Here is a 26181-nt window from a genome sequence, read left to right as displayed (position 1 = left end):
TCCTTTTTAAAACATAAATTAAATTAAAACTTGCAATTTTTCATTCTACTGCAGTTGCTAGAACAAAGAACTGAGGTTCTACTAAGGCTTTAGCCCATTTTGTCTCCTTTGGAATCCAATGCCTTCAAAATGTATTTTTATGTTGTATCTGTGTTTATGTCTAATTCTGTCCTGTAATGGTCTGTTGAATTACTAAGTTATGTTCTGCTGGATTTATTTCAATCCTCACCTGAAGAGAGGTGATGGGAACTCATTTGTGCTTCGTGCTGGTTAGTAGAAGGTCAGTGTTTAAAATGGTTTTTGGGCTCATGAGTTAGTGGTGAAAAGGCCAGGAGCTCCCTGTGTGACACAGTGGACTGTAGGAAAAGGATTTGCATCTTCTGATAGGTGCTTCTTGTAACATTTCCTTGACAGAATGAGGGAAATAGGACTGTTCTTTACATGTCTTCTTCATACTTAGGTACTTGTGCTCACATCACAGTGACATGCCCAGCAAGGAATGAAACTGGAAGTAATGCCATTATGTAGGTCCTCTGGATATCCTGGGGACTACTGGGTTGCTGGTGTTGCAGTCAGGGCTGCATGCAGATGGAGAGAGGAGACATAGTCAGCCATGTACTGTCACACAGCCTGAACTGATCAGAGCTGTTTCTCCTGCTCTTTGTGTCCTGCTCAAAGTACCCTTTTGCAGTAGGATGTTAAGCAGCCTCTCATGTTAGGAGTGATTCTGTGCCTGGAGAGCAGAGGGGTTGACATGATGTGTAGGAAAAACTCATATCCACATGGAAGCTTGGAGGTGGTAAACCAGGCCATTACCCTCAAGGTCCTTTTAGTCTAAGGTCACAGAGGAAAGGTCTCATAATCACTCAAAGATAGATCAGATCGTTAAGGCTGGAGACAACCTCAAGCATATGAGTCCTCACAAATCTCACTGAGGACCCATCAACCTCAAGCATCTTCTCTGCAGCTCAAGAGACAGACTCCCACTCAGGGTACATGCTGCATCCCATGAGGGTTGGCTGAGGTCTAGGGTGGTCATGAAACCATGCCAGCTCCTGGCCAAGGAACTGCACAACACCAGCTCTGATATCCAGGAGCAGAGGATCAGCAGGGCACTGTGTCCATGATCAAACAGCACCTTCTGGTAGCCTCATTACTCGTGCAACAAGCACAGGTTTCACAAGCTCACCTGTTGCCAATGGAAGCCCACAGAGCAATCCCAGGTCCTTGTACATGTATCTGTGAGATGGTTTGTGCTGAAACAGCAGAAAGACCCGATGCAAAATGTTCCAGGTAGTGACACTGCATTGTGAGTGGGCCCTTCACAGCAAGCTTTGCTGATGTGCAGGACCTGGACATGTTGCACATAGGACTGTTTTCTGATAATGTCCTCTTGTGGGAAGAGAATAAAGTCACATCCAAGACCTTATCTATGGAAGCCACAAGATCTGGTACTTATGGATCCATGCCCCATGGTGCTTTTAGGAGGGATGGGGAAGGAAAATGCATGGCAGTAAGTCAGCCGGAGGGACTGCCATGGTGCCACATCTCTGGCATGCTGTACTGTTATCAGACTCCCTGTCTATGTCACATCCCTTCATTTGCACCTTTCCTCCTCTCCAGAGACTCTCTTGGGTCCAGCAGGCAATACCAGGCTCCACTCTGGCTCCATTCCCATTCCTCCAAAAACCAGGCAGGGAGTAACTGCCTGATCCTGGTGCTCTCCTTGGTGTCCATCTGACCCCTGGAAGACTTTGCCTCCACACAAGGTTTCACCCATGCCCACATCAGTCCTGGAGCTGTGGACATTGGGTGTAGAGGAGGGAGCTGATCATGCTGATCAGCTGCTTCCTGATGAAGGGCAGTTGAGTTGAGAGCCCACCTCTCTTGGGAGGTTTCTCAGCTGCTTGATGTCATTGCTGGGCATGAAACACTTGTCTCATCCTACAGATCTTTCTGAGTATAAAAAATGGTTCCGTTTTGCAGTGGAGCAGATGCCAGGCTTCCTAAAGGGAAACTGGGCTGCATGCATCACAGCTGGAGTATCTTGCAGAGCCCCAGATTCTCATCTGTCTAAGCCTGGGAAATTTGGACCCAGTTTTCTTGCATCTAAAGCAGGCAACCCAACTGCAAGGTGAATCACCCCATTGCAGAATCTAGGAGAACATTCCCTTTGGCTTAAAGCAAGGATTTTGGCCATGGATGCTTGTCTTCCAGGTTAATGTTCCATCACCTGGGTGGCAGTTGATCATTCAGAGTTGAATGTCTATGTGAGAAGGGTTCAGGCCACCCAGTGATGCCATGAGGGCTTCAACTGCCCCACTGTTGGGTAGGCTGTAGGTGCTGGGCCTTGTTCTGCAGGCTAGTGCACCACGGTAAGGATACCCAAACCAACTGAAACAGCAAATTCACTTTGCTGCTGAAGTCTAACCCCAGGAATGCTGAGTACTGTATGGACAGGTTTAGCAAGGGAAATGAGTCCTTCCTGAGCTCCAGGCTCTTGTGGCTGCACCATCTCTTGTCCCTGAGGTAGCTTGTTGGCAGCTAGCTCGTTTAATATGAAGCGGAACCTCTCTCTACCAGCCTGGGGTCTGCAGAGCAGGCACATGGGCTTCCCTCACTCTCCCTAGCTCACCTGGATCATACCTTTTGACATGAAACTGAGGAGCCTTTCCTGTGTACCTGGACAGCTGGTTCAGCCCCGCAGAAACATGCAGGCAGCTGAGCTTTTTGCCTCGAAAAACCCTTGTATGTTGTTCCAAAGCATTATGCCAGCCTGTAGTCTGGAGGAGTCTTTTTCTTGGAGTCAATACTAAGAACATACAGGCAGGCTTTTGTTTGCATGTGGATCGTTACCTCCCATGATCAGAAACAAAAGGCATCCTCTGGACCGGCAGGCTGGGAGAGCCCCCCGGCTCCGCAGAGCTGGCTGTGATGGACACTGAGCCAGGCAAGATGCTGAGCCTCCAGGCAGGTGTTGTGCTGTTGAGGGAACACTCTGTCAATAGCCAGGAGGACAGTACCATTATATTTTGTCCTCAACTATCGACACAGTGGCTCCTAAATGCCTCCTCTCTCTGTGTTATCTTCACAGGTCACCTTGGTATTCAGATGGTCTGCGACAGAGGAAGCATGAAGGGAGGAGGCTAAGTGCCAGTGGCGGAAGTCACACACTGAAGGTGATCTCTGTGACCCAAAAGCTTTCTGACATCCTTTGCCTTGGTTGTGATAGAGAGGAAGAAATCCTTCCTCACACAGTGGCTGTAAAGCCCCAGCAAGTTGCTTTCCTCCAGAACAGAATTTCCAGCTCCAGGAGGTTTCTTACCTGCTTCTCGTGTGGAAGTGGCTGCAGGTTCAGCCCTGAGGGTGGGTTCGGCTCCAGCGCTGGCATCACACACAGTATTGAGGTGACCCAGGCCCAATTGCAGGCCCATGCAATAGCCTCCCTTAATTTTTCTCTCAATGAGATTTGCTCTGTCTGAATCTCTGAAGCTGTGATTAGTGAGCAATACTGCCTGGCTGGTTATATCAATGGTGGGTGTAGTCAGTTCCTGTAATAAATACCAAGGTGCCAGCATCTCTTAAGTAACTCTTTGTTCACACAGTCATCTCTGCTGCTGCTGAGCTTCTGCTTTCTAGCCCTCTAACTGTAGACCAAATTCTGCCTGCCTGGCACTGGGACCCAAGGGTTTTCATGCTCTGTGTGTGTGTGCTCCTCTGCCCTTTGCTTGTGTGTAACTGTAGGATTGCCTTCTACCTTTAGCTGTCAGTCCACCCTCAACTCAGTAGCAAAGTGAAGGCAGCAATTAAAAATAGAAATGCAATCTGTATAATTGCAAGAGGAGACAGGACTTCTATTGGGATATATTAGGCCAAAAACGCATGGAAACAAGAAGAGAAGTGAAAGGAAAAATCCATGGCTGGCAGGGAAAGACAGTAATAGGAATATTTTGTGTAATATGACAAAGTTTGCATCCAAACATGTTGCAGTATCACTTGAAAAATGGGGGTGGGTGCTGGTCAGGGCCTCCTTCAGACCAATATGCCTGTGGTAGTTTGCCAGCGGGGGGTTCCTGCAGTGGCCCAGCTTTGGTTGTTGATCTTGTGATCTCTTCCCACTGCTCTAGGAAATGTTTCAGTTAATGTAAATCTCTGGTTCACCTGAATCCTTGCTGATTTGCACCATCCTGACCACAGTGTGTACAGCTGCTTCTGCCTTGGGAGGTTACCACACTCTGTTTCAGTGGCATCTTGGGTCTAGTTACTACCTTTGCACCAGACCATGGGTTGCAGGTGCTATTTTAACTTTCCTCTTCTCTACAGAAGACTGTGACAGACAAGTTGAATGTGAGCTGAACGTGACTGCTGTCCTGCAGCAGGGGCAGGGCAGGCTGTAACCTCATATACAAGTGGTCCTCACTGAAGGAAGAGCAAATCTTTAATAACTCCAATCATGGATGAGCTTTCAGCATTCCATTTCAGCATATGACCACAATACTATAGTCCCCATCCTGCACCTTGCTATCAGATTCTCTGTGTCTGTGTGGCCCATCAGACATGTTAATTGTCATTTTCTTCAGGTATTACTCCCAGCTCACCCTTTTTTCCTTTAAAAAAGGGGGTGGTGGGGAAATCAACATCATGTCCTCACCCTACTGCTAATGGTCATCTCTATAAAACTCTGTTCTTGTCATTTTTCTCTTCTCAAAGTGTGGAGGTTTTGGCTTCTTGTTTCTGGAAATCCAGAACCGCTGATGATTTGAGTATCTCTGCCCCTTTCCTGTGTCTGAGAAGCAGAACTGCCTGGACTTGGCAATGACTCTTTCACACTCTGTGTCCTTCCAGCAAGCAGTTTAAGTACAAAACACACAGTGATTTCTTGGGTCCCTCCCAGATAGTTCCCTCTGACAGCAGGGGTGCCTCTGCATTGCAGATCCCGACACATCTCACTGGGCTGAAAGGCAGCAGCACTCCTTGGAGTCCTCTGTACAGTCATGGTGGGAGTTTGCTTTTAGCTGCCTCGGGCAACACGGGGAGCTACCCTGTGCTGGAACTGGTGGTGGTCTGTAGCAGTTAAACTGACAACAGAAGAGGCTTTTCTGACCCATATGTGGCCACAGAAATGAGTGATTTGGTTGGTGCAAGGCAGCGTTAGCCTCTTGCAAAGGGGAGGGAACAGATGGCTGTTGTGCTTCTGTAGTAACATGCTGTGGTCCCATTGAGCAAGATGATCCTTGTATCAGTCTTTCAGCAGGGGAATCCTTTCATGTAGGACAGGCATTGGGCAGGCATCCACCCCACACCATGTGGGTGGCAGCACAAGTGTTTAAATAAGCACTACTGTCTGATGAGAGACCTGCTGCTGCTTGTTTCCTTGCTTAGGCCCCAGACAAGACTTACCTGGCCTCAATGCAAGCATCTCCTGTCTCCACCGAGCATGTAAATTGCTACTTTTCAAACTTCATTTATTCAGGTACTTTACCTGGCACCAAGTGCCATTTTTGGCAGCCAAAATGCATTATACTAGTTTCACGCTCCTTTAGCTCACCTGAGCGGGAGTGTAACACTGTGCTTCCACACCCCCTCTCAACAAGCCTGGCTTGCTTTCTGTAAGATCTGAGTGGGACCTCTTTTCCCACTCCCACCCCTTCCTCTGCAGCGTATCCCACTGTACCAACTCAGTCCTACCTTCACAGCCAGGACCAGAGTGCCAGGTGTTGTGCTGCTTGTGGGAAGAGATGCCTTTGCACAGCCCGTGTGCTGCACCCACAGGCAGTTGCCGGTGGCTGTATGAGCAGACCCTGTGTATGGCTGCAAGCAGGAATGAAAGCAGCACATCTGTAGATACAGCAGTATTTAGGGATGGTGTTTAGTACCTGGAGTGCTGAGGATTTGACAGGCGCCCTGTATGCATTTTGGGGAAGGGGGTGGTTATTGTGGATTAACTCTGGCTGTGCCCTGTGGTGCTTATTAGCAGTATCCTGGAGGTGCTCCAGAAGTGCATTTGCACCTTTAGCTTTGTCCAGAAAGAAGACACTTCATGAACTTCCATGGGAATCAAAGCACAGAAATTACAAATGCTGGAGCATCTCTTCAAAAGTAGCCTCCTGAGCTGGGCTGAAACACTGGTCTAGAGACACCTGGCTAACAAAGGGGGTCCAGCCCTGTTGCTCTGGTGACAAGCAAAGCCTGGTGACCTTTGCTGCATGCTACATAGGGAACATTCACAGATCACTAGCAATATCTCAGTTTGGGAATTTTATTTAAAAGAACTTTATGGTCTGCCTAGATACAGGGCACTGAACAGCTATGGATGGGAGTGAGAAATATGTGGTACGAGGATAATATTTTTATCCATGTCATGTAGACAGCTTTCTGAGAATAATTATCAGCAGAGAATCCTCTCTAAAGCATTTCTGTGAGCAATATTTGACAGCTTTTATTAAAGTTCTGGAATAAAAGTAAATAAAAATAGTTGCTGGTAAAGATTGCTTATGACACAAAATATATTACGAGAACCAGTCATAATATAATGACCCATTTGAAAAGCTTTAGACAAGAGCTGTAAGAGTAAGTCTTGACATTGCAGCAACACCCAGAACTGGTCTGTTTATCTCATTAAGGAGAATTTAAAAAACATCCTCATCAAGATCTGTAACTGGTTTAATATTGAGCCACTAGAAATAAAAAAAATACTCTAAAGCTGCACAAACTCAGCCAATAGGTAAAACACAGACTTTTAGCAGTGACAGGGCTTAGTCATTGGAATAATTTCTTGTGCATTAGAGAGGATTTTCTATGGTTTGAAGTTTGGAAGATGTGCTGTACCTGCACCAGAAATACTCGTGACTCACGGGTGGAGGTTTCTGGCCTGATACTGCAGGAAGTTGGATTCTGTTACCGAAGTGATACTTCCTGAACAGAATATCCATGAAACTTCACACAGTTCTTACTCTTACAACCTTAATAACAATTACAGACGATGGCTTTCTCTGATGACTTCTCTGTCTCTAGCTGGGGCAATTTTCACTACCCCAACCACCCATCCAGGGCATGTTAGGCCCTCATTCATTATAGGAACCCTTGGAAAACCTAACGTTTAAGAGCTGACTCAGGCACCTAACCATCGTTTCAGTAGCATAGTTCAAAGTGTTTATTTGCAAAAGACATCTAAATCCATACTCATAAATTCCTTCTGTGGGCAGAGCAATCACCCACCATGGGGTAACAGTTTCAGGCCGTGGGGATGGGCCTTGTCTGGGTCAGTAACACCGGCTGGTGTGCAGCGCAGCGGCAGGGCTGCTGAACCCCAAAAACCCCTGAGACTGATACAGCAACCGTGGAAGTCAGCCCCCTTCTGCCCACTGCTGGAGGTTTGGCCTGCAATCTGTCTACCTCACCCCTTGGAAAGCGCTGTTCAGAAAGGGATAGAAACCATAATCCCTGCAAATAAATAATCAAATCCCATTTGGTTACATCAGACGTAAAACTTGCAAAAAACTCCTGCTGCCAGTGGCCACCAGCTTATTGCCACACTGACTCCTGGCCTGGCCTTTTCTGGGAAGAATCAGGAAATCTGTGACTCTTAATTAGAGTTGGTGCAGATTTTATCACTAACAGTTAATGAAATCGCTCGATGGCAGAGTCAGTTTAAAAGCAGGCCTCTGCTCTAAGTCTAGGTCACTTCTATTTTTATACCATTTACCTTCCTGCAGACTTGTCAGATCTCAAAGCTGAGCTGGGTGAGGATTGAAGGGGAGAGCTGTGCTTGGGAGCGGGGGCATCATTTTAATGAGAGCATGGCCCTTTGTCGTGGCTGTTCGTCAGAGTTCCCAGGGTGTTCTGAAAGCAAAGACTGGTGACTAAACTGTAATAAAATAATTGCTTTCTGATTTTGAAATCCCCCTGCAGTTCCCCTTAGATTGTAGTGCTGATTTTCACACCCTTTTTCCTGGTTTTGCTTTGGGTTTTGGGGGTTTTGCTTTTGGTTTTTTTTATGGTGCACTAAACATTTCTATTCAAGGGTTATTACCTTTCATTTCAGTTGGGAACGTGATTGGTGTGGCTCCTCCTTCCTTTTAGCTCCAGCCTCCTTGGGAAGATCTACAAAAACATACTGGCTCTTCTTCAGTTCTTATCGCTCATCTGTTTTGGGACACCTTTCACCTGTGGATGCATCTCGTTCTGCTCCCCATTTCTAGGGAATGAGCTCTGCATAAGGAGTATGTAAATTCCTCGCAATCCAGCCTGTTGCCTTTTTAAACCTACGAGGGAAGCACAGAAGATCCAAACTTGCCCACTTCACTAAGCGTTTTTCTTTTCACTTCTAGGTCCTCCTGTTGAGCCCCTGGAGCCAACCAGGCCTTTACCCACTCTTCCTGTTCGCAGAATCCACTCTACTTCAGAAAGGAAACACGAGAGACAGCCAAGACCTCCTAGTCCTCCTCTGGGTGACAGGCCATCTCTTCCTGGCACGAAACCCAACATCTGTGATGGCAACTTTAATACCGTGGCTCTCTTTAGAGGAGAAATGTTCGTTTTCAAGGTACTGGGAGTCTTTCTTTAGTTTTATTGCTGGGAAAGATTGCTAGAAGTATAAGCTAGTGATGTTTGAAGTGTCTGTGAAAATAGCTCTGTTCCTCTGAGGCTGATGAGTGAGGAATGTTAGCAGGAAATGTAAGCAGTTTGGCTCTGCAGTATTTGGAAACGGTGCTGGTGGGATTCATGAAATGCCCAGGCAGCCTGTGCACCAAAATGGGAACTGGATGCACTGGCAGAGAATTCAGAAACCGTCACTCTCAGAGGGCAGCCACTTGTAAAGCCAGAAAGCAATAGCAGTACCTAAGCAGGAGCCTCCAGAGGTGGCATGCACTGAACCCTGGGCTTCAGGGAGCACTCAGCCTACCTGAAGCTCTTGGGGGCTTTGAGTCAACCTCCCTTATAAGCTACAGGCAAGGAGGAAGGAGAGGCCCATTAATAACCCACATTAGAGTGCCTTGAATATGGAAATCCATGGTCCCATTCCCCAAACACCTGTAGTTTTCATTCTACCCAGTGGATGTGAATGTGGAGAGGGATATATTGAAGGTCATTAAAATGAACAAACCACATCAGTTGCAGAAAATGCCTGAATAGAAAATAATTGAATGTTGGGACAGTATATTAGAGACGTCTCTGTCCTGCTCTTACTCATCCCTGAGCATCTACTACAGCCTTAGCTTGTGATCTCATATCTAAAGGGATATTTAATAACTCCTTTGCGCCTTTGAACGTTGTGTGCTTCACACAGTGCCCAGGTAATGGTAAGGCTGTATGGCTCTCCTGGGGTCTGACAATTGAGCACGAGTTGTACCAGGACAAGTGTGACACCCCAGTGATGAGACATGCACAGAGCTCACCCACAAATGAGTTCATAAAGCTTATAACTGTGGGCTTGCTTCCCCCTGCTCCTTTTTCCCCTCCTTATTTCCCCCCATTTTCACAGCACCAGCAATCACATTCCTGCCTTTTTGCCTGTCAAAGCACAAAGTGCTTCCCCTCACTGGAAACTGTGCTGGGCTGGGTTGGAGCTGCCATCTGAACCAGGCTGGCTGTTCAGTGGTTCTGAGCTCTATGCAGGGATCAGCAGTGCTCGATGCTGGGCACGCAGGGTACAAGTTCTGGCTCTGAAGGTGCTTCTGGTCTTCCCAGGATCGCTGGTTCTGGCGCCTGCGCAACAACCGAGTGCAGGAGGGATACCCCATGCAGATTGAGCAGTTCTGGAAGGGCCTCCCCGCCAAGATCGACGCCGCCTACGAGCGATCCGATGGGAAATTCGTCTTCTTCAAAGGTACCCTTCAGTGCAGCCCCAGCCTGGCTCAGTCTGCCCACATCACACTCCTACAGCGTGGTGAAGGGGAAAACAGCTCTCCTGCATTCCTGTCCTTTGCCGGTGGGACACTCGAAGCAGCCAGCAGTCCTGGTTTCAGCTAGTATGGAGTTAATTTCTCTCCAGCAGCAGGTGGAATGCCATGTCTGGGAGTTGGGATGGGAGCAGTGCTGGTAACAACACACTGATGTTTCGAGGTTTTGCCAAGCAATCAAGGACTTTTCAGTTGTTCATATTTCCCCACTAACAAGAAGAGAGGGGAAGCAGCCAGAACAGGTGACCCCAAATGGCCAGAGGGGGTATTCCATGCCAGTTACATCATGCTCAGCATAAAGGGGGCGGGGGGTGGAGGAGCACACAGATCCAGGACATGCAGTTTTGGGGCTGGTCCTGTTTTGGGAGGGCTCTGAGCTGTACAGCTGGAGCTGTGGCAGTTCGGTGAGAAACTGCATCGTGTTTCATATACCAGTTTCCTATATTTTGCTATAAAGTCCTGTTATTATTATTATTATTATTATTAGATCTGTCTCTCTGCTATCCCAGTAAACTATCCTTATCCCAACCCATGAGGCTTTGGTTTCCTGGGTTTTCTTCTCCTTCCCTTTCCCCCTCCCTCAATTCACCCCCCACCCCCACTCCCTCTTAAAGAACAAGTGGCTGCGTGGTGCCCAGCTCTCAGCTGGGGCACAACCATGACATACAGTTTGCTGTGCTTTGCCAGGACAATCTCTGTATAAAGCTAATATTAGATTAGTTAAAATTAGTTTCCACACAGTAACAAGAAATAGCTCCTATTTCCCAGGGAATATCAGTCTCCTGCCTATCTCCTTGAACATATTTTGTCAGGGTATTAGGGCCTCGCCCAGTTTTGGGCACCCACAAAACACATTTCTGGACAATTATCTGATAAAGAGACAAAGTGACCAACCTTCTGCTGGGGCCTTTGAGGTCCTTGCACTGTGCCTGAACAGGGTGTTGTAACTTGAGAGTGAGTTGTAAGCCAGGAGCAGTGGCTGGAAGCATCAGGATATCCCCATACAAAACCACAGTACCTGCTCTTCTGAATGTACATCTGCAGCTTCAGTCCCTCAGCTCAATAAACTGCATTAAAACTTGCAAAAGGCAACAGAAATGATCAAAAAGTGTGTGCTGGCCTCCTGCAAGGAAACCCTCAGCCTGAGGAGTGACAGAGGGCATGAGAGGAGCCTTTGAAATCGTGACTGGCCTAGAGAAGGTAAATGGGAACGGGTTGTTTCATATCTCTCCCAAAACAAAGGCTGAGGAGCAGCAGATGAAGTCAGGAAGTTTCAGGTTCACAGAGAAGAGGCAGAGCAGCTTTGTCACTTAACACAGTTAAGCCTGGATGTCCTCAACATGAAACTCGCTTCACTGTGGCTACATTTGTATCAATTCAACTGCTAATTAGGCATAACTGTTGTTTGTGTCCCCAATCATCTCTAGGAGATAAATACTGGGTTTTTAAAGAAGTGACAGCGGAGCCAGGCTACCCACACAGCCTGGTGGAGCTGGGGAACTGCCTGCCCCGCGAAGGCATCGACACGGCGCTGCGTTGGGAGCCAGTGGGCAAAACCTACTTCTTCAAAGGGGACAGGTACTGGAGGTACAATGAGGACAAGAGAGCAACGGACCCAGGATACCCAAAGCCCATCACTGTGTGGAGAGGAATCCCTCAGGCTCCTCAGGGAGCTTTTATCAGCAAAGAAGGCTGTAAGTATCCACAGTCATTACACCTGTTAGACTGGCCATAGCTCGTCTATCCGGGCAGTTGGGTTGCTGGATGTGGGGTGTTTGTAGTATTTCCTGACACAGGAATCAAATCTCAGAAATCCTGGGGTCACACTGGCACCTGCAGATACCAGGAGGCTGAGATCCTTCCCAACCCTCATCCAAACCCAGTTACCTCCTCAGCTGCTAAACCACGTTGCTCTAATGGCAGTCCTGGGGAATGAAAGGGGACTTTTCCTGCTTTTGGTGCCACAAGTCTCCCAACACGAGTTTTTCTGGGCCCTGATCATGAGGATGCCCTAACTCATGTTTTCTTCCCAGTTTCTTCCCTGTAGATAGCTCAGACACTACTACAGGCTCCACCCTGCCTGCTGTACTTTGAAGTCAGCCATGCTCTGAGTAGGGGTTGGATTCCAGAGGCTCCTCCCAACACATTCCTTTCTCTGATTTGAAGATTTCTTCCTCTCCTCTGGCTGGAGGATGAAGTGAAAGAAGGGGCTTGTGCTGTTGAGGCCATGTTTATATTTGGGGTTGTGGTGGAGACAAGATCTGTAGGGCTGGGCTGGAGGACTGCAGTGAGCCAGCCAAGCAGGAGGACAGATGCAGGAGACCCAGTGCTTTCACCACTGTTCTCTTCTTTTCTTTTTTTTTTTTTTTTTAAATCTCTAATCACTTGAGAGTGATTAGAAAGGGAGTTCACCTGGGGGATGTGGGGTAATTTAGACAACACATACTGTAAGCCATCAGCCTTTTCTTAGCTCCTTAACAAAGGCCAAATCTGGTTCTGTGGCAGCATCTGCTCCTGCTGGCTGGGTGAACAGAAACCTTAATTAAGTGTTCCTCCAGACACTATCTTACCCAGGCACACTGGCATTCTGCAGCTTATGTTAATTGGGTGGGAATGATGAGCACATATTTACAGAGTGAAAGAAAGCTCACTGCAGAACACTTGCCTGTTGTATTTCATTCACAGCTTGCCTTGGCCAGGGGGAACAGGGCTCTGTGGGCAATGTTGCACCCACAAGACAAGGTTATTGCTTCTCCTTTAAATCCTAGCCCCAAACCCACCTTTGCTTTTCTATGGCTTCAGGATGCCCTGAGTGAATGGGATTTGTTGGCCCAGGCAGCTGCCACCTCCATCCTGTCAGGCTCCCATCCTCACAGAGTTTCTCAGGTTGGAAATGGGGTGGTGAGAAATACTCTCTGTTTCCTCTCCTAGTTTATACCTACTTCTACAAAGGGAAGGAGTATTGGAAGTTTGACAACCAGAGGCTGAGTGTGGAGCCAGGCTACCCCAGGTCAATCCTCAAAGACTGGATGGGCTGTAACCAGAAGGATGTTGAACGAAGCAAGGACAGACGCCTCCCCCACGACGATGTGGATATCATGGTGACAATAAATGATGTGCCTAGCACTGTAAATGCAATTGCAGTGGTGATCCCTTGCATTTTGTCTCTGTGTATCCTTGTCTTGGTATACACGATCTTCCAGTTTAAAAACAAAGAGGTGCAGCAAAACGTTGTGTATTACAAAAGACCTGTCCAGGAATGGGTATGACACAGCCTGCTGCACACTTCAGCTCATTGCTCTGATGAGGACTATGGACAAAAAACACAAAAAAGGAAAAAAAAATGCATTCAAAAGCCTACCAAACAGAACTACTTCAGTGACCTACAAGTTTTCAACAGCCTGGGACTGAAAGAAGCAGGAAAACTAGAAAAAAAAATACAGGCAGCCTTTCAGAGTGGAGCCTCTTTCCTTACTGCCTCAGTCACACGTCAGTCTTGGTGTGCCATCTTCCACAGGCTCACCCTGCTAACATCACCGTCTTCGAGACAGGTTTCAGCTGACCTAGGAAACTTCCTTCAGTTCCCTGCACCACTGCTCCCTGTTAAACCCAGCATTCTCCAGTGTAGCTAAACCACCTCTGAACAGAACCATTTTTTTAATAGCTGTCTCATAAATGAATTAAGATCATGAAATCTATGAACAGGAACAATTAATTCAGTATCATAAGCAGAAGACATTCTGATGCTGAACCATTCTAAAAGATCTTCTTAGTTTATTACAAAACCCAGGGAATTACCTGGATACAATTTTCCAATACCTGCTGGTCAGATGTTTTGTACATTCATAACTAATCAACGCTGCCACTCAGCACCGTGCATGAGGAACCACTGAGCACTCAGAGAGGTAAATGAGTGCAGAGCAGAAGCTCAAGAAGCACCAACCAGACACCGTAATGGCAACATCAAGCCCCAGATTGGGACAAGCTGAAGACAAAGTAATTGAGTCTAAAAAAAAAAAACCCAAACCAACCACCAAACAATCATGGGAATACATGCTTTTGTTTTGGGAGCCATTCCTGAAAGAAAGAGTTAAATGTCATATGATGTTGTTTTGAGCTCCTATCAGCAAGAACCAATGAACCAATGGGTACCAATATCCTAAGAAATGTGTATAGATGTAGACTGCACTCTGCCCCCGTTAAGATGCTGGGAAAAGGTGATTTGTTGTTCTGTGGCATGTGTAACTAGATTGTGGAATTTGTACGTTGGGTTTCAGGAGAATGGAGATGTTTGTTTGGAGTGAGGTCGTCATTATATTTTGCTGCAATAGTCAAGGTACAGTAAGAATCAGGCCTGTTTATAAAACTCAAGCCAATCCCTGTAGATGTTACAAACATTGTATGCCTTTGGAATTTGTTGTTTGGGTTTTCGCTCGCTTCTTCCCAGGCAAGTATTTGGCAAGGACCAAAGGAAGCAGGAAGTGGTAGAACGAGTTCATCATTTGAGAGAGACATGAAAAATCTGGTAAAGGCTAGAGAAATACCCAACCTTTTGGCTAGTAACTTTTCACAAGTCTCTTCCTATAACAGTAGCTTTTGCTTATCCCTCTTCCAGTTGCGCCTGGTTTAGGATGTTGTGTCCTAACCACCCACTCAGCCCGTTTTGTTGCTGATGCTGATATTTCTAGTCTGTTAAGAGTGGAAGAAGAGGTTCTTGCAGTGCAATGTACAAAGTGCCATTCATGTAAGCACACAAACTGTTTTGCACGCTCAATATAAGGACTAGGAGATTAGTGTAAGCCCTCTGCCTATAATGGGATTCTACTCAGTGCAATGGAAGTGCAGTGCACAGTTAGCATAGGAAAAGGACAGCTTTATAATGTCAGCTGTGAAAAAAAAATCCATGGATGACAAAGATGCTAAATATATTCCTTACTACAGGGGTGAGGAGATCGTTAGCATTCTGGATTTCTACCTAGTGCTCAAATATTGCTCTGGTGAAGCAGGATAGACAAATAGATACTTCTAGTGAAGCCCACAAGGACTGCGCAACGTGGTCTCAAACTGTATTTTGTCCTTCATAATTGATTTCCATAGCCAAGCTGTTTATTGTGTTTAGACATTTAAAAAGTATTACAGACATATAACAAGTAAGTGAGAAGCTAGTAGATGCAAAACTTTGAAGTTTAGTGAAGAAAAAAAAAAATAAAAAAAGAAGTGCTGATGTCTCATGATGGGTGAAGGAGTGCAAAGGACCAAACGAACCCGGAGCTACCGATTAGGCACCCCCGACACATGCTACTCCGTACGTTGCTGTGTGTACTATATATGTGGTAGAATGCACACTATGACCACCACAGCCACATGGCACATTGAACTCATCTGTACGCTGCCATCTCTTTGGGACTGTGACAGCCCAAACCTTTGAGCAACTTCCAACAGCCATCATTAAAAAAAAAAAAAAAAAAATTAACCTAGAGAAATGTCTAATTTTGTTTGTATTTTGTTTTCCTCCCACAGAAAGGTAGATTGCTGGTCTGTTCAAAACTCTCTGCTGAGAACAAGCTGTACAGGTAGCACAATGCTGGGGGCTGTAGCAAACAGCATCTTGCCTTGCAGGGCCAGGCACCCTGCTGCAGTAAGGGAAGCCACCTGCCTGCTTTTGCCAGAATTCAGCCTTCCTCAGAGGATTTCTGCTTCAGAGAACCAGAGGAACAGTTTGGTGCCTTATCTAACTGCTTCCCAACTGCCTCCTGTCAGAGATGTTATGTGTTTGGAGCTTCCCAGGGGGCCTGAGGTATTTGTGTAGGTGTTATGGGGCTGTGTAACAGTGCTCTGGAGTTGCATGTTCTGGCACTGTGGAGACTGGGACAGGTGGGTGAGCAGCTGACCCACTTTCCCTGAGTACAATCCCATTCAAACCACAATTGTCTCCCTTCTGTTAAGATGAGCGCCTGGGGTGCAGTCCTGGGGTGCCCTGGATGTGGCACAAACATTGGTGAGTGGCTCAGTATTCCCACAGCTGAGCTCTTTGTTCTGTGTGCTGCAGAAACCAAGCAGAGTCCTGACTCCATCTGCCTCCCGTCGGCACGGCTAAAGCATCTCTGGGGACAGGCAGCCATGGTCCAGTTCCTGTCCAGAAATGCAGCACCAGGACATGCTGCCACCACAGGGAGCAGGGAACAGCCATGCTTATTCAACTCCAATCCTGTGAGAGGCTTTTCTAGGTGTGCTCCTGGCATGATACACACAGCCGGCAGCATGGGCCATCTGTACAGCCAGAGGGGAGTCCTGGCACACACCGACCTTGAGCACAGCAGTTGCTTCCCCTCCTGAGAGCAGCCCACTACACCTGACACACTGCCCACCACACAGCAGCACACTGCTCACAGCATGAAACACTGCCCACCACACAGCACACTGCTCACAACATGATACATTGCCCATCACACAACACAATACACTGCCCACCACACTGCCCACTGCCCACCACATTCTACTTCATTTTTTTACTATTTCAAATAATTTCATCACCAATAAAGTATGCTCATTTCTCTGGATGAGTTAGAAATGTGCTGGGATAGTCACTGCAGTTAGAAGGGAGATGGGCCCCCATGCTACTTGTTCCTAACTTGTACTGAGTCATTAAACCTCAAAGGGATCCCCCCATCTCACACCCTGAGGACTTGGGTTTATAACAACCTCTGGTGAAGGAGTCTGACAAAGGTTTCTGGACATTAAAACACACTATGGCAGCCAACCCTACATACTCTGACTTCTTCACTGAATGTTGACTTGCATGACTTTCATTCCTCCCTCAAAAAAAAACCTCTGCACATCTCCATCCTGTCACAGTCACCCCTGGGCCTGATTCCAGCCTTTCTCAGTATCAGACTTACCTGGCAGTGCTGGAATCAGCTCATTCCTGTGTCCCTTCATTCATACCTGAAGCCACACGTTGCCTCCTGCTGCCTGACAGCAAAGCTCTTGTACAGCTGGTCACAGTTCAGCAATTTCATTTTTAAGAATCCTGAGAACCTGCAGTGGAAACACCCAGCACTAGGGACACTGGACTTCTTTTATCAACTATTTAACACCCTTTGGTATCCCCAGTGGAGTGCTGCCTGGAAGATAAAGCACCCAAAAAGGGCCAGTCCAGCATTCCAGTGGTTGAAGCTGCAGAATCCCAAGGGTCTGGCTCAAGTAACTGCAGTTCTGGGACTCCTCACCTGAGCAGGCATTTCTCCTGTACCATTTCACACTTGTTCTCATGGTCTCCCCCTGCCCCTGCAGGCTCTGGCCCTGCTACTGCCTCATGGGAAGTAAGCAGCAGTAAGAGTCTCACTCCTTTCCCCTGGCTTCCTGCGGAGTTTTTAGGTTCCAGCATGGCCTGGGTTTCACCCGGGGTGCTTTTCACAAGCAGCTGGAAGGGACACAGCTGGGACAGCAGGCTGGAAGGAGCCAGAGGGGCATTCCATAGCATATGGCATGGAGCTCAGTCTGTAGCAGGCTGGCCAGAGGAGCAGCAGCTCTGGATGGGCTCATTAAAGCACAATTAAATCACCCAATCTGCACATCCTGTTCCAAGTCCTGTTGCTTTTTCCCTCTCCCTGTGCTGTCCTGAGCTGTGCTTATCCCAGCCCATGAGTTTTACCTTTGCCCATTCTCCTCCCCATCCTGCCGGGGTGGCAGGAGCGAGCAGTGTGTGGTGCTCAGCTGCTGCCTGGGGCTAAACCACAACACAGAAGAACCAAAATTCAACAAACAACGACCCAGATGAGGATTCCCAGAAATAGGTATTTGCAGAACAGCTGTCACCACACAGCACTCAGGCTAAAGATGCCTCCTGGATTCAGATACTGGTGCTTTGGGCTTTCTTTTCCTAATTATCTCCAAACATCAAGTTTGCTTTTTTGATTGTTGCTAAAGACTGAGCACATACTCAGACATCCCCTCACCCAAGGATCTGCTCTTGGCTGCTGGGAGTTCATCGCTAGAGGTGAGAATCTGGATTCCTACACAACATGCTTCACATTCCACTGCACTGAACTTACCGTTCTGCAACCTGTCAGTCAGAATGGGCTAATGTTCCCTGCATCACCCTTCCTGAACAGGACCAGGAACACCAAACATCGTGGCTCCCAGCAGAGCTCCCTGTGTAACTCCTGGGAAATCTAACCCTTTACTCCTTTCCCCCCACCCTCAAGTATGGATTTCCCTCTCGTTCCATAGGATCACTCACCCAGGGTCCTTAAAACCCTTTAGCACAAAACCCCAAGTTCCTTTCAGGAATATAAGTAACATCACAACACACCTTCTGCATCTCCCTGTGGATTCCATTAAACAACCTCACAGGTCTTCTAAGACTGGACTTGCCATTAAAACACAAAGTTTATACTCTCTCACAATATCCACGTTTCTACCAATTCCATTCTTTATTACAGTTTGTTTTCCTTGTACACAGGTCCATCTTAGTCCGAATTCCCCCAGCCCCTTGTTTAGAACAGGCATCACATTTGCCACCTTCTGGTTCCCAAGCTTCAATGCCACTTTTGTACGAGGTCACACACCAGTCAGCACTGCCCTATTCCATCTCTAATTCTCTTGAGTCCCTAGAGCTGTACCAGTACCTTCCCTATTTAAGAATCTGGGTTACACAGAGACCAGATTCTCGCTCAAGTGATTTTTAACCCAGCTTAAGATCTCCAATATAACCCAGGATTCCTGTCTATTAACCGGAATGAGAACAGCTATTTACAGGAGTCAGAGAGGAGAACTTGACAGTGATAGTCTGGCTCTTTGCTGTTTATACCTAAAACCAGAGCCCTGTGAGGTGGCCAAAGGAAAGCAGCTTCTCACCCTGAATACGCTGAAAAGACCTGGGGTCTGTGCAGAGAAAGGCAGCGTGCTACCTCAGAGGGGCTGTAAACGCCAGATGCTGTCAGCTGTAGGAACTATGTAGGAGCTATGAGCTGTTACAGGCTCCCCAGGGGCAGGACAGCCCTGGCTCAGGTACCATTCTAGGCAGAGCACATGGCAGGACTGCTATGAGTAGAGAAGATCCTATGACAATCCTTATTTAGGGAGCAATCTTTAAACAACCAAAACTCGTAAGACCTTCCCTGAACATCACAACAGTAAAATGAAAATCTAAGTTTACTTGGTTTTCTACAAAGCCTGAAGCACCAAGGCCAAAAAAAGAGCTCTGCCCATGCTGCCTTCAGGGCAGCACTCAAGACAGCCCAGAGGAAAGCAATGCAGCTGTGAGGAAGCAAGTGAGGGGCTCCCACACACCCTTAGAACAGAAGCAGGCGGAGGCGCTCCCATGACTTCAGTACACCTTGAACAGGCAAGCAGAAACAAAACCCAAATGGGAGATCAGTGAGCAACAGCTGTTTAGAAGTGAGTGACTCTCTGCTACCTGGAAGGAGTATCTACAGCTCTTTTTCATCATCATGACTGCCATAAAGATGGGGCTCTCAGTTAGCAAGCTCCCAAATCTGTAACATCTGACTAACTGGAGTATCTGTTTAGAACCGTATTACTTTTGTCTCCCAGATAAGTAAAGGTGAGGTGGTTTAAATATTTTTGATGTGCTGTCTCCTACGAGTTTCCCAGCGTAGGTGACCCACACCTGTAAAACAGATTTAAGCCCACTGGCAACAGCACACTTCCCTGGGCTCTCTCTTGCAGGTGCCTCAGCAGCAGCACACGTGCCACCGGGCGCCTGCAGACAGTTACGATGCATCGCTGCTGTTAGAGGCCCCTGGATTGACTTTGGGAAACTCATTTTAATCTGAGCTGATCACTTCAGAGCCACCTGCCCTGAGGGAACAGCAGGGAGCCAGGGCAAGACAGCAGGTGATGACCTCGAACTTTCATGTGGCAAGTAAACTCCCGTGTCTTTGGTGCTGAACGTACAAGGGTCTCTTAAGTCTATCTACAGCAGAACCACCACTTTAGGAGGAGCGTGGAAAGAGAGGGCAGTGCCATGTTATATGCTGAAACAGGCTGATGTGCAGCAGCAGAGTGATGCATTATTTAAGGCAAAATAATCTCTAGTGATTGATATCCAAGATATACACAAGTAAATATTGTGGGCTAACTTGAGGGTCTCAGTCAACATCACAAAATGAGAAAGAACAGCTGAAGAACTGGAAGAAGTCAGCAAAGGGACAGAAAGCTTTCCTTATTTGTAACTTAGGTGTTATTTGTCAGGCTTGGTAATAATACTTAGTTACAAAACACTGCAAAAAGTTGGGTTTGTAGCTTCTTCCTTGGGCTAGGCTTGCAAAAACACCATCAGAAGGTCTAGAAGTCTGTAATCCGAAGCGCAGCTTGACACTTCGCTCCTTAGGAGCGTTCGGGAAAGTAGGAACCAACACTTCTCATGTCAAGCTAAAAAGACAAAACAGAAAGGAGATTTAGCAGAGCACCAGAGGCCACAGAAGGCATTTCAAACACCCACTCAGTCAGTTCTCAGCCTCCAGTTACAAAAGGCCCAGAAGAAATTTCCTTTCCTAGACTTTATGGGTCTACGACAAGAGGGAGGCAGCCTGAGCCACTGCTAACAGCCAGCCCTAAGATCAGAGCTCAGAGTAAGTTTAAATATGGCTCTGTCATGCTCAGAGACATCAAGCCTTTATCCAGGGACTGTGAAGAGGCAGGAAAGAACTCTTCTGAAGGTTTTTCATTCGAGGAATTCCTTTTTCTCTCCTTGTGCCATGAACTGTTCCCATGCACTCTTCTGATGAGAATTCAGCCAGCAAGTTGCAGTGGCCTATATAGCTCAAGAACACACCTCTGGCACCACAACAATGGTCCTAAAAACTGTAATCAGATGAAAGCCTCCATGAAGTTCACACAGGACATTCATCTATACATGACTAAACCTTTTTAAAACATTTGCATGCATTAAATGAATGGGGAAGGTCCTGTATCACTACCAGTCCAGGCAGTAAACAAGAAAACCTGCCTCTTGTTAAAGGCAACTTGGACAAAGCCTTTGGCAAAAAGACTTAAAAAAAATTTAAGGCAGCAGCACGCAAGCTCCAAAGTCTTCTTGGCTCCAGAAATGGCTGCAGCTGGCATTTGAAAGAATAATTACATGGGTTCCAACAATCAACCCCCAAGATGTCAAGCAAAGGCACTGGCATTTTAACTTTTAAAACAAGATTTGTGAGAAAAAAAAACAACAAACCCAAAACATTTATGTCATACATAAGCACTGAATAGCTGGGGGAAAAGAAATAAAACAATGTATGTGGAAGTTGAAATGGATACTATTTCTCAAAAAAAGTATTACAACTGCTACAAACCCCCTTCCACTTCCCATGCAGGACTAATCAGGCTCATGAGCACAAGGAAACAAACCCTGCTGCAATGAGGTAAGTGCTTTCAGAGACCCAACAGAAGGAAAGGGTAAGTAAAGTGTAGCAATAATAAAAAGAAAATCAATTGTGAAAACAGCTGGTTTTATAGTGAACTCTTGCCTGTTTTATCATGATCACACAGAGACCTGGATCCTTCTTACCTGTCAATCAAAGAGTCTCTCATGTTGGTAGCGATGGTACTTGGCTGAGCTTCATTCAGCTTGAAGATGCTCTCGATGACAGAGAGCTCGGTGCTGGTGGTGTCCAGCCCACAGAAGGCACACCAGTCGTTCACAACCATTCCTGCCGCAATCACCTCGCTGCCGCGATTCACCGTCCCAGCCTAGGCAGAGCACAGCGGCAGGAGTTAGCAGGGCACGATCCTTACTACAAGGTTACACATCCTTGTCACAAGCCTTTAGTGGAGGGCCTCTGCTCACACTCCTGAAAAGATTAGAGCTTCTCCCATCAACAAAGTGATAAAGATTTCAGGTAAGAGGGTTAATGGACAGCCTTTAATCTCCGGAGAGGGAACTGGGTGAAGTGAATTCTAACAAGTGAATTCAGAGAAATAAAACCTACCAAGTAGGAAGCAGAAGGCACAGCACTTGTGAAATTCAGATCCCACTGAGCAGGCACAGGATTTTAGTAATTTTTTTAAATACTGCCTTTGGTCAAACCACAAACTCACATTCTGTACAGATCAATCGGCACAACTGGCATAATCCCAGCAACGCACTGTTTCAGAAGCAAGCTAAAGGTTCTAAGCAGCTTATTCAGACTCAGAAAAGACAGGGAAAATGTCTCAAGACTTGCCCCATTCAAGCACCTCCCACTTGGAACAGCTCTGTAGAGAGGAAGAACCCCATCTAGGAGGCCATGAGATGTAGAAACACAACTGTGCTGGAAGGGGATGGGGAAAGACAACAAAACCCTACAAAAGCCTTACCACGAGTGGGACCTGAAGTAACGAAGACAGCTCATCCTGATCGTCGATTGAAGTCTTGGGGTGCACGATTCCTCCTTGGTTACTAAACACACAGTAACTCCCTACCAGCACCTGATCTGCTACCGTTTGTCTGAAAACCTCAACCTTCAGGACGTCTGCCAAGATCTCCTCTGTCTCCTGCAAACAGAAAGAGAATAAAATCCTCAGCAAAATGGGATTATAGAATTTGAAGTCAAGCTGTTCCTGCACGCAGCCATCAGCTGGGACCCTCACTTTTCACAACCCACTGTGACCATTGTAAAAAAACTCTTACTCAGCCTTTATGCCCCAAATGTTTCCAGGTACCTGTGCACACTGAGCTGGGCCCCTCCAGGTTTTCACTGTGAATTATTTTCATGTCTCCTCTCTGGCTATCTTGCTTTACTTGTCACGCTTACTTGAAACATAATATGCTATGAATTCAATTCCCTTCCCCCACCACTGTTCTTCCCCTTTTGCATTCATAACACCCAATCCCATCTCTTCATGACCTTTAGCACAAGCTGAAAGCTAACACTTCGCTACCTGTAGCCACACCACACCCCCACACACCTCTCTCCCATGCCATTAAGTAATCAATCATTACGAAGCAGCAACTTTGTCACATATGAACCTTCCATTTGTCATCCATCCCTCTGCAAACAGGCACACCACCACGCCCATTGCCTCTTCCAACTCTTACAAACCTCAGCTAGCTCAGCAGTAGCTTGTTATCTAATGCTGTAACCCTGACTGAACTCTTCTCCTTGCTGTTTTTATCACACACAGGCACACGCCCTTTCTTCATCCAACTGTACACACGCAATATCTGCGCCCAAGGATACACTTCTGTACCCCACTCCTTCCCATCGGCAAAGGGCATTCACTGCAGCACACTGAACACCATGGTACATGCTACACCCAGGGCAGGGCCACATCCACAAATACAGCACAGGAAAAGAGGCAGATCTGAAACCTCATCACAAGTCCAAAATCCAGTTCTGAGACTTCTCGCTTGAGAAGAAAAGGAACATACAATGACAGCCTGGTTGGGGTTGGAAGGGACCTCAAAGATCATCCAGTTCCAACCCCCTGTCATGGGCAGTGACACCCCCCCCCACCAGCCCAGGGTGCCCAGAGCCCCATCCAACCTGGCCTTGGACCCTGCCTGGGATGGGGCTTCCACAACCTCTCTGGGCACCCTGTGCCAGGGCCTTACCACCCTCAGATTAGTAATTTCTTCCTCACATCTAACCTAACTCTGCTCTCTTTCATCTTGAAGCCATCGCTCCTAGGCCTGTCCCTGCACTCCCTGGTGACCAGTCCCTCTCCCACTTTCCTGTAGGACTCCTGTAAGTATTGGTATGCCATAATTAAGTCTCCCCAGAAGCAGCCTTCTCTTCTCCAGACTGAACCAGCCCAGCTCTCCCAGCCTGGCTTCACAGGAGGTGCTCCAGCCCCCTGATCATCTTTGCCTCCTGTGGACTCGCTCCAACAGCTCCAAGTCTTTCCTGTACCGGGGTCCCCAGAGCTGGAGGCAGCACTGCAGGTGGGGTCTCACAAGAGCAGAGGGGCAGAATCCCCTCCCTTGACCTGCTGGGCCATGCTGGTCTTGCTGCAGCCCAGAACACAGTCAGCTGCCTGGAGGTGAGGCAGCGCAGCAGCCTCCTGTCTGACACCTCTGCAGCCGTTAGCGCAGGCTCTGTGATCCCCACGTGACACGGGGCAGCCCTCAGCAACCACAAACCCGAACCACAGCTTGCCAGCCATTCCACAGGCACCCACTGAGAAAGGAAAAGCACCACAGAGCCACGTACCCTGTCGAGATCCGGATGGACAAGAGCCACGTAGTCATTGCAGGTCGTGACGTTGCCCAGCGCCGAGAGACGCTCCTCCACCCGCTGAATCCGTACGGAGTCCGGCAGACTATTGCGGATGTGCTGAAGCTCTTGGTCTGTCGTACTGCTTGGGACCAACAGTCCGTGCCTGTTTCCTAAAGTGACAAAGGTAAAGGAAAAGGAAGAGAGAAGTGAAAAAAAAAACCCAATGGTTCCTCAGGGCTCCCTGCTTTCCTGGTGGCTGCGGTGGCTTGAATTGCCCTCGCCCTATCCACCCCTCCCAAGCCCAGAACCCACCCCAGAGAAGTAACGTTACCATCTAAGAATAACACAGCACCCCTGGTAGGGGAAAACCAGGACAAAGGGGGAAACTGGGAATAGAAGTGGGTGAATGGCACCATCTTTAATCACTTCTCTTTTTCAACAGAACTCAAGGAAGCCTGAGGTTGTCAATGAAACACTTTGACAGGGAATTTCCCCTGTACATGCCAACTACTACAGCAGGGGCTGCTTGGCAGTACTCCTGCACTGCAGCAAGCAGTAAGACAGGGTGGGCAAAGACCTTTTTTTCACAGGAATGCAAATCCAGCAAGAAGTTCTTCTGACTGAACAGGGTCTCACTACCCAGAGACAGAAAAGTCTTTTTCCCTTTTGATTTTCACATTCGTTACTGCCTCCCCCATGCCCCTCCAGTGCTGGAACTGGCTCATTAACCTTAGGAAAAACAAAACTCCTCCCGGATTACCAGAAAGCAGGTTTAAGCATGCCCAAGGCCCATCTCCAAGCCCTGCAAGGCAAATACTCCCCACTCCCCTCCAGCTCTCTGCTAGTGGGCAAGTTATCACTTGTCCATTTCCACTCCCCTCCGCTCGCTGGAAGCGCTAAAGCGAAGCCTCGGGGGGCGAGCGGCGCTGCCCGCTGGACTCTGCCCCACGGTTAAGCCCACAGCGCGGCCCAACACACACCAGGTTAGGGCCGCGCCGCTCTCCTGCTTCCACCGGAGCCCTCCCGGGCTCTCCTGGCCCCGGGGCCGCCCCGCCACCTACCCACACACATCCTGCCGATGATGCGGCAGCCGGCGATGGAGGCGTGCACCACCGGGATGGTCCCGAAGAGCTCCCCCTCGAAGACGCTGTAAGGAGAAAGCGGCGTCAGGGAGCGGCCGCGGGGCTCGCCGGGAGCCGGGAGCCGGGAGCCGGGAGCCGGGCCGCGCGGCCGCCTCACCTGTAGAAGTTCTCGGAGCCGCCGATGGCCACGAGGCAGTAGGCGTTGGTGAGCTTGGCGAAGCAGCCCAGCTCGTTGTTGTTCTCGAAGCTGGCGCGGACAGCCATGGCCGGGCCGGGCGCTGCGGCGGGGAGCGGGAGCGGGGCCGGGAAGCGGGGCCGGGCCGGGCCGGGCGGGCAGCAGGTACCGCACCCTCTGACGGATGCACGCGGCGACGCCGCTTCCGATTCCGGAGGCCGAGCAGGCGCGGGGCAGAGCGGTCCCGGTGGGGACGGCGCCGCCTCCCGGCCCGGAGGTGCGTTCGCCCGGGCGGGGGCGGTGTCAGAGCAGCACGCGCCCGGCGGCACAGGGCGCCCGGCGCCCCCGCGGCACCGCGGCCCGGCACGTGTCGCTGCCGCGGCCCCCGTGTGTCCCCACCAGCCACCGGTACCTGACGGTGCCGCCCGCGCCCGGGGGCGCCGCTGCTGTCCCGTGCCCGGACGCGGCACCGCCGCCTGCGGCAGGGTCCGGCTCTGCCCGCGGTGCCCGCGGCGGCACCCCCAGCCCGGGCTCTGGGCTCACACGTCTCTCCAGCAGCGCCCGGCTGGCCGAGCCGCCGACGTGCCACCCGGGGCCCTCAGGGTGCTGCTCAGTGCCGGGGCCACCCGTGTCCCCTGCCAGTGGTGTGCAGACACCGCCCCTGGGGTCCCTCCCGTGTGCAGGTTCACAGGCTCACAGAGTCGTAGGGGTGGGAAGGGACCTCCAGAGCTCATCGGGTCCAACCCCCTGCCAGAGCAGGGTCCCTAGGACAGGTCACACAGGTCGGTGTCCAGACGGGGCTGGAATCTCTCCAGAGAAGGAGACTCCACACCCCCTGGGCAGCCTGTCCCAGGGCTCCC

The 26181-nt window shown here is 48.7% G+C and overlaps 2 protein-coding genes across 2 annotated transcripts in view; one reads left to right on the top strand and one right to left on the bottom strand.

The window, feature by feature from the left end:
* Positions 1–13535, top strand: part of MMP24 (matrix metallopeptidase 24) — a gene marked incomplete at its 5' end in the record, with an annotated part of 44878 nt that extends 31343 nt beyond the window's left edge. The window contains 4 exons of the mRNA XM_084271357.1: positions 8331–8545; positions 9691–9829; positions 11330–11596; positions 12834–13535. Of these exons, the coding sequence (XP_084127483.1) occupies positions 8331–8545; positions 9691–9829; positions 11330–11596; positions 12834–13171 (959 nt within the window). The 3' untranslated portion in view covers positions 13172–13535. The remainder of the gene's footprint in view (positions 1–8330; positions 8546–9690; positions 9830–11329; positions 11597–12833) is intronic.
* A 4783-nt stretch (positions 13536–18318) lies between these two features.
* On the bottom strand, positions 18319–25472 carry EIF6 (eukaryotic translation initiation factor 6). The gene is made up of 6 exons (XM_084271348.1): positions 25304–25472; positions 25126–25211; positions 24059–24234; positions 22224–22400; positions 21436–21617; positions 18319–20300 (listed from the first exon to the last, which is right to left on the bottom strand). The coding sequence occupies exons 1-6, from the start codon at positions 25408–25410 to the stop codon at positions 20291–20293; spliced, it is 738 nt and encodes a 245-aa protein (XP_084127474.1). The 5' UTR covers positions 25411–25472; the 3' UTR covers positions 18319–20290.
* Between the last annotated feature and the right edge of the window lie 709 nt (positions 25473–26181).

The sequence above is a fragment of the Gallinula chloropus genome (genome assembly GCF_964237585.1).
Source record: "Gallinula chloropus genome assembly, chromosome: 16".
Taxonomy (NCBI): domain Eukaryota; kingdom Metazoa; phylum Chordata; class Aves; order Gruiformes; family Rallidae; genus Gallinula; species Gallinula chloropus.
Note: the sequence above shows the minus strand (reverse complement) of the source record. Positions and strands in the feature narration are given on the sequence as shown.

What these genes read in the sequence shown, in the direction of transcription:
- EIF6 (XM_084271348.1), bottom strand. Translation starts at nt 25,410, where the DNA reads ATGGCTGTCCGCGCCAGCTTCGAGAACAACAACGAGCTGGGCTGCTTC. An exon ending in CATCGGCAGGATGTGTGTGG is followed by an intron (nt 24,235 to 25,125) that starts GTAGGTGGCGGG and finishes TTGTCACTTTAG; the next exon opens with GAAACAGGCACGGACTGTTG. An exon ending in TCCATCCGGATCTCGACAGG is followed by an intron (nt 22,401 to 24,058) that starts GTACGTGGCTCT and finishes TTCTGTTTGCAG; the next exon opens with GAGACAGAGGAGATCTTGGC.